The sequence below is a fragment of the Onychomys torridus genome, unplaced genomic scaffold (assembly GCF_903995425.1).
Source record: "Onychomys torridus unplaced genomic scaffold, mOncTor1.1, whole genome shotgun sequence".
NCBI lineage: Eukaryota > Metazoa > Chordata > Mammalia > Rodentia > Cricetidae > Onychomys > Onychomys torridus.
In genome coordinates, this window is record NW_023413825.1 from 2,902 (window position 1) to 10,744 (window position 7,843).

At 46.5% G+C, this 7,843-nt stretch overlaps 1 protein-coding gene across 1 annotated transcript; it reads left to right on the forward strand.

Annotated features, from left to right (window-relative positions):
- The first annotated feature begins 2,314 nt into the window (after nt 1-2,314).
- LOC118576514 (zinc-alpha-2-glycoprotein-like) lies at nt 2,315-6,196 on the forward strand. The gene is made up of 4 exons (XM_036176763.1): nt 2,315-2,570; nt 2,719-3,006; nt 5,643-5,921; nt 5,967-6,196. Exons 1-4 carry the CDS (start codon nt 2,333-2,335, stop codon nt 6,194-6,196), a joined length of 1,035 nt encoding a protein of 344 aa, XP_036032656.1. The 5' UTR covers nt 2,315-2,332.
- The last annotated feature ends 1,647 nt before the right edge of the window (nt 6,197-7,843 follow it).

A 7,843-nucleotide genomic window follows, 5' to 3' on the forward strand; every position in this document is an offset into this window, starting at 1 on the left:
TAGATGTTCTTTAAAAATACAGTAGAATTGTGCTGTGAATCCCTATGAGCCTGGACTGTTTTAGTCTGTGTGTTTGTTTGTTCATTTGCTTTTTCAGAAGGATTATCATTGCTTTTTTTTAAAATCTCCCCTTTATTATGGCTATATTTAGGCTATTGATCACTTCATGGTTTAACTTTGGTGGTTTGACTCAATCTAGAAATGTATCCCCTTTTTTAGATTTTCCAACATCATGGAGTAGAGTTTTTTGAAGTATTCCCTTTTAATACTTCGAATCGCATGGTATACCCCTTTGTCCAATCAGCTTTACTAGCAAATGTTGATTGTAATGAGTCATGGATCTGGTTCAAAGCCTCTGGTTTCTGGTACACTGTCATCACTGCAACCCCACTGAAACTCCTCTGGGATATCCTCGAGCAGCCCTGAGTCATGGAGTTCCTGTGAGTATCTTCCCATAGGACCAGTCACTTCATGAGCTCCAGCAGGTCCTAGAATAGGTAGGTGTGGGTCTGGGTTCTACCTGAACTGGGCAGTCTGGGCCACGGGGGAGGAGCCAGGTCTCCTATTTAAGTGTTTACAGCTCTGAACGGAATGGTATCCTGGCTATCAGAAGCCAGACTACATACCTATGGCTGTGGTCTGGTGGTGGATGGTTTACCCACAGGAATGTAGCAATCCTGTCTTCTCCCAGAGATTCTTTACAGCTCATCTGTACTCCACTTTACTAAGAGAGTTTCCCTGTAGAGATGTCTCTTGCTTCTCTGCTCCAGTGAAAATTGCTACTTCTCTGCTATACTCTGCTAGGCGGGAACCCCTCCCCCCAAGAAATGTAGCCGTTAGTTCCTGCTCCTGCAAAAGTTGTTACTTCTCTGAGCTTCTCCACTTCAGTGAAAGATCTTCACCCAAAACTCATTTAAGAGATTTATTGGGAGGGAGGAATCCGGACCAGTGGCTGCCTCTGCCGAGGTGGAAAAAGGCAAACTCCCAAGGAACAGACACAGGGCCTATACAGGGATTCTTGGGGGCAGAGTTTTTCCACAGTGAAGATTTTCAGGGTAGGAACTGGTCAGATTTCAATCATGCATCTTGGACAATCAGAGATTGGCTGATTTCATGCTCAGCTGATCAGGGGCAGAGAATGTTTCTTTGGCTCTTGTTTCAGGGACAAAGTGTGTTTCTTTCACTGGCCCTTCTTAACCTTCTGGCTCTGGTTTCAGGGCCACAGTGGGTTTTCTGGCTCTGCTTTCTGGGTTAGGGTGTGTTTCTTTGTCTGGCCCTTTTACCCTATGCCTGTTACATTAAAGTCATTTCTCCCGCAACTGTGGTGAGCGGTGAGGCCATCTCTCCCAAGTGTGGAGCCAGTTCTCCCATGAGGGTAGGGACCATCTCTCTTGCTCAGTGTCCAGTGCGGGTCAGGGTCACTTTCCCCAGGCCGACCAATGGCAGGGACAGTTCAGCCTGACCTTCTGATTTCATCACCCATGGGTTCCTATGGCTCGCTGAGATCCCCCAGGCCACAGACATCAACATAGATCCCAGGTGCAGCTGGACCATGGACCTAGACATGATCCTTAGCAGCAGCAGCCATATCTGGATGTTACCATGCCCCAGGTGGTAGTGCAGTCCACTCAGATTGGTATGGCCCCAGCAACACTGTGCCCCTCAGACACAAACATGTCCCCAGAACTCAGGTATCTGCATGGCTGTCCATGGTAACAGGAGTCTTGAACACCAACACATACCCTTGCTGCAGTGGGGCCACACCCATGACATGGCCCTCGGAAGCAGCTCTGGCTGGGATGTCACCATTACACTGGCAGAAGTACAGGCCACTCAGATCTGTATGTTGCCATCTGTAGCACAGACGGTCCTTGGGCACCAACATGGTCCTGGTCAGCTGATCAGACCCCAGGCAACCACATAGACCAGTTGCAACAGGAGCCACAGACATTGAATCAAACCCTGGCTGCTGTAGGGCCACAGACACACACATGACCCTCAGCAGCAGGCCAGCCCAGACAACACCAGGGCCCTGGGTGGCAGCAGAAGACATCCAGAGCACCATGGCTTTGTGGTACCAAGGCACTCAGACAGCAGAAGGCGGTTTTACATCTCTCTACTACAGTCTCTCCTTCTGACTCTCACTCTCCCATTCCTTTTCTCTTCCATGCTATAATAAAACACTCCACTTGGCTTCTCACACTCACACAGCAGCACAGTACAGTCTGAGTTCAATTCCTCAAGGCAGAGAAGACTGTGAAAACCATCAACTTGTTAATTGTGTCATCTTTTTCTTCCGTTTTCAGGAACCCATACTCTGCACTATGACCTCATGGCCTTGTCTCTGCAGGGCTCAAGGAAGTTCGAATTCAGGGCCCAGGGATACATTGACAATGAGCTCTTCCTGCGCTATGATGGTGAGAGGACAAGAACAGAGCCCTGCGGGCCGAGGATCAAGGGACAAGGAGGAGCTGAGATGTGGGCAAGAGAGACTGAGGACATGCAGGAGAAGGAGGAGCAACTCAGGAGGATGCTGAGTGAGGTCATGACCCAGAAGGGCCAGCACGGAGGTGAGTAGGCAGAGACAGAAGCACAGAATTCAACTCTGGTCTCTAAAGTCAGGGTTGGGGGTTGGACACAGGATGTAGGCAACTCAAGACAGAGGGAAATAAGGTTCTTTAAAAGTAGGGTGACAAAAAAAAATAATAAGCTGACAAGTCTCTGCCTGGTATGGCATTCACACCCTTCAGGAAACTTTTGGCTGTGAAATCCAAGGAAACAACACTGGAGGCTTCTGGTGCTTGGGCTATGATGGACAAGACTTCCTCACCTTTGACCAGAAGATCCAAATGTGGAAAGTGTCTGTGCCTTCAGCATACTCATCCAAGACATTCTGGGAGAGGCATGGCCCCAGTGTGGATCAAGTTAAGACTTTTTTGAATGACATATGTCCTGACCATCTCCAGAGATATTCAATTTATTTGGAGAACCAATTGATGGATACAGGTACTGACTATGGGTGGGTGGGTCCATTCACTGAGTCTGACTGCGTCTTTCCACAGTGCTTATGAGGTACTGGATTCTCACTAAATTAGACAAGAATCACATAGTCTAAGGTGACACTCAGATGGAGTGTGAGCAATCTCCTCCAGAGCCTCTGTTGTGCACCTTAAGTGGGGAAGCTTAGGTATTTTTGACATGAGTGCATAGGAGTAAGTCCCCAGATGTCAGTAATCTTAGATTTCATTCCATTGCCCCCACTTTCTGGGGTGCTCACTTTGAAGAACTGAGACAACTGGATGTGTGGAGTCCTGTCCCTTAGATGGGGTCATCATGATGAGGAGTTGAGATAGGAGACTTCTGCACCTGGAGCTGGTGCACAACCTATTCTGTATCATGGGTCAAGGTAATTCTGCTCTTGTTCTGGTCTTGATTAAGGAAGGTCAAGTTCAAAGCTTCTTTCTTCACTTTAATCTTGTGACAAAAACACAGAGCAGTAGGGGGCCTTTGGGTCCTTGTGCTCACAGATAAGCATCAGGGAACCCAGAAGTGTTAAACACAAAGGGGTGTTTCTTCAAAGGGAGAGATGTTTTCCACCCAGGAATCTGGGAGCAGAGAGATGTGGGTAAGAGCCTTCTGACCTTTGAGCCATCTGTAAGATCAGGGCACACAGGCTCCCTGAGACCCTTATCCTAATCTTGTTTGACTCATTCAATCTACATCACAATCCTCCTCCAGACCTTCATTATAAACTTGTTTATCATGAGTCTGGTTTTTTTTTTTTTTTAGTTAATCTATAGGATCTATTTTTATGGATGATGTCACTGGTACTTTACAAGACTTTTGATATAGTCATATCCTAAGCTTTGTGTGCACACAGGATTAATTATCATGAGAACCTTTTTTTTTTTTTTTTTCTGATCGTACTGAACTTAAATATATCTAAAACAAACTACCCAGAATCAGACTTTCAAACTTTGAACTAACATTGCCTATTCCTCAGTGTTGAACCAGACTTCCTTCCTGCCTGTTGTGGATCAACACTCTCTGCTGTGCATCATGTACACAGAGACCCCCACAAAGAGTGTCCACAGAAACCAGTGTGGTGAGAGGGCAGTCAGGATGAAGAAACCACTTATTATTCAGGGATCTTCAAGGGGAAAAACTTAGAGCCTTAGGCAAATAATCAGGACCATGGTCAGTTCCTGTCCTAGGAAGGTTGGTCCCTCACTGTGCCACAGAGCATGCGAACAGGCTTTCTTTTTTTCTGTGGCATAAGGAGTTACCTCCACTGAGGTCAGGTGTCGAGCCCCTGTAGAGCAGAGAAGCTCTTTGGCCCATCAGTGTCCACAAAGTCTTCTGCATCACAGGCTGGACCAGCTGGCCTCTGACAGTGAGATCTTCAGGACCTCTCCACATCTCCAGGTAGGTGGGTGCTGACACCCATAGACTGTCAGGGGCCAATGGAGCTGTGTGTGAATCTCATATACTCATCTGTCTCCCAGGGAGAGGAGGCTGGAGAAAATATCCACAAAGTGACACTTTATAATAACTGGTTTGTTTCTGCCCTCAGATTCTCACCAGGAAAGGCCTTTGGGGTCCTCAGCCTCACTGAGCTCTGCCTTGTCTGTCAGCAGGTATGCAGGAGATGACTGTGACCCACCATAGTTCTGCAGTTGGTGGCACACTCTGACCTGCTTTGTTTCTAATCTGTGACTTTGCCATCCCCACCCCCCAAGTTGGGGTTTGGGAGACAGCTCAGTGGGTAAGAGCACTGGCTGCTCTTGCAGAGGACCCAGGGTGAATTCCAAGTATCCATAAGGGGGCTTAAAATCATTTGTAGCTCCAGTTCTAGGGGATCCAATACCTTTGGTAACTTTTGTAGGCTCTAGGTTACACATGGTACATGTACATTCTTGCAGGCAAAACATTCATATACATAAAATAAAGTAAATAATTCTAAAATATTTAAAAGATCAACTTTCATTTTTTATTTGGCTTTTATTTTTCAGAAAACAGAGTCTCATAATTCACCTAACACCTGCCTCTACCTTTCTAGTGTTATGATAATGGACCTGTCTGGGATCTGAAATGTGATGTTTAAAGCCTTGAATAAATCTTGTAACAGAAAATAGAGGTTGTCCTGGGATATTTGTGGAAGAAGAAAGATACTGGTCATCAGTTTTTGGCCAACTCCAGGAACAAAGAATCATGGCCACTGTCAGCTGACTGTACTTAGAGAGTCCCTCACCTGTCCCCTATAGACTACAGAGCTGGCTTTGTCATAGGGAAGAGGCAGAGCCCACCAGGGTCTGATCTGTGGCCCCTATAAACACTGAGCCTCTGTCCTCTCAGTGCCTGTTGTTCATCTATGACCTGTGTTGGAAAGAGAAGCTGATGGCCGGTGACAGCAGGGAGACCATGTCCTGTCATCATCAGCATGTAAATAAGGGATGGATCCTCAAGAGCATCAGAGGCCATTGGAGCTGAGCCCCAGCCTCCCACAGTGCTACAACCACTGGGAATGTGTCATCTAGAGAGGGGAGGCCGGAAGTGAATATGAACAGGGTAGTTCTTCTAGACTACTTCATGCAGAGATAGAATGGTCTTCACCGTCACTGACTCACTTTATCTTCTCTCAGGTCCCCCACAGGTGACAGTCTCCAGAAGGCCATACCCAGTGGGCAGGATCACCCTGACCTGCTGGGCTTTTAACCTGAATCCTCCTGTGGCCACCTTGGCCTGGCTTCAGCATGGGAAGACAGTACAGCAGCATACCTTTGGGCCTGGGACCATCCTTCCCAGTGGAGATGGGACCTACCAGACCTGGGTGTCTATTTGGGTTCTTCCTGGACAGGAACCACATTTCACCTGCCGCCTGAGGCACCTCAGCAAGACCATTGATGTCCCTACTGCCCTTGGTGAGTAAATGCAAGACCATTGAGTCTCATGCTTTCCTTGGTGAGAATACGGGGCAAGCATCCCTCCTAAGGGGGTGGGAGGCAGGGTTGGGAAGCCCCAGTGGAGTACAATCACTACAGCTTTCATGGTGACCTCCAGGACCTCAAGCCAGGAAAACTGGTGGAGCCACCAGCTCAGCTTCTGCTCTTGTGGCTTCTGCTTTTCCTGCCATGTTGATATTTCTATCCCGGGCCTAGAGCAGCAAGAACACACAGGACAGCAAGAGACCAGGTGAGACCAGGTAAAAGAGGGTCACAGGCCTTTTCTTCTCTCTGTAAATTGTACAGGTAGTAAGGTAGTCACATAAGTGACTTTTTGCCTCACTGGTGAATGGAAGGACCCAAGGAGCCACCATCCAGGACCTGTTAACCTGCCCCCCTGTTGGGAGGCAGCGCCCCCTGGTGGATGTACAGTGCTGCTCCCCATGTGTTCTTAGCTACATTATGAAACACAGGGGCAGGAAAGCAGGCAGGATACTCACAGCAAAGTCCAGACTGGCAAACCACAAATGTTCCCTCTCTTCAGCAAATACACAGAAAGCAAAGAGCCAAACAATACAGAGGGAGACCTGGTAGCCCTAAAGATGATTGAGAGGCAATTCACCAGATGATGATGTCCATTGCAATTAGCATCTTGATTCAAACATGGAAACTTTTCCTCAAGAGATATTTATGAAACATCTGTTTGAGACAGTGTATGTATACATAAACATGAAATTTAAAGATTTTGAGGCTATTTAAATCTCTATGGCTTATTTAAGTCCATATCAATAATCAAATGGATCTTTAAAGATCCAATACAGGACTTCTGGTCTGTCTTCCAGGTTGAACTGCTATCTATCTTTCTACCTTCAGCCATGCCAGCCTAAAACGATCACAACTAAATTTGTTAAATGTTAATACTCCTTCACTTTAAAAGGAAGTAAGCTGGGTGGCGATGGCCTATGCCTTTAATCCCAGCACTCGGAAGGCAAAGCCAGGATCTGTGAGTTCCAGGCCAGCCTGGTCTACAGAGCAAGATCTAGGACAGGAGCCAAAACTACACAGAGAAACCTTGTCTCAAAAAACAAACAAACAAACAAAAAAAAAAAAAAAAAAGAGGAGGGAGGTGAATTGGCCTTCCCAATTCATTTTATTTTAAAAATAATAAAGGGAGATCTATACTACTATAGTGTTTTAAAAATAAAATTGCTGTAAAGATAAGGATAAAGATAATTATTTAATGCATTAAGATTGATGTATAAAGATTATATGGATATATGGCTTCAGAATGGGAAACTAAATGGCTTTTATAAGTTACAAAAGTCTGAGTAAGTTTTCTAATGTGTTTAAGGATCAGACTTAAAAATAATATATATGATATTCGTTTCTAAGGTCTATGATTAACAATTACAAAAAACTGGCTGTAAAGTATGTCAAATCAAGGTGGGGGTGGAGTCGGGAATCAGGTGGGGTGGTTTGGGGGAGAGTACCGAAAGAACCAATGGGGAAGGGGATATTTCAGGGTCAGAGAGAAACTGGTTTAAAGGAAACTCCCAGGAATCTACAAGGACGACCCCAGCTAACACTCCTAGCAATAGACACACCTACACTGAATTGGCAACTTCCCGTGACCAGGCAAGACTTCCAGTGGAGGTGTCTGCACCCCAACTGAGCTACATAACCTTCCACCTACATTGTGTTCTGACTGTGGGATGTGCTGGGTTAAGGGTGACATAGAGACTGTGGGAGTGGCCTACCAATGGTCCAGCCTCAGACCCATGCCAAGAGAGTGAGCCCACCCCTGACACTGCCTGGAGTGCCAGACCCAGGGGCTGGAGGGCCCAGAGACCTAGTACAGAACCTAACATGACTGTAGAGAAAAACCAAAATAATGATGCCTA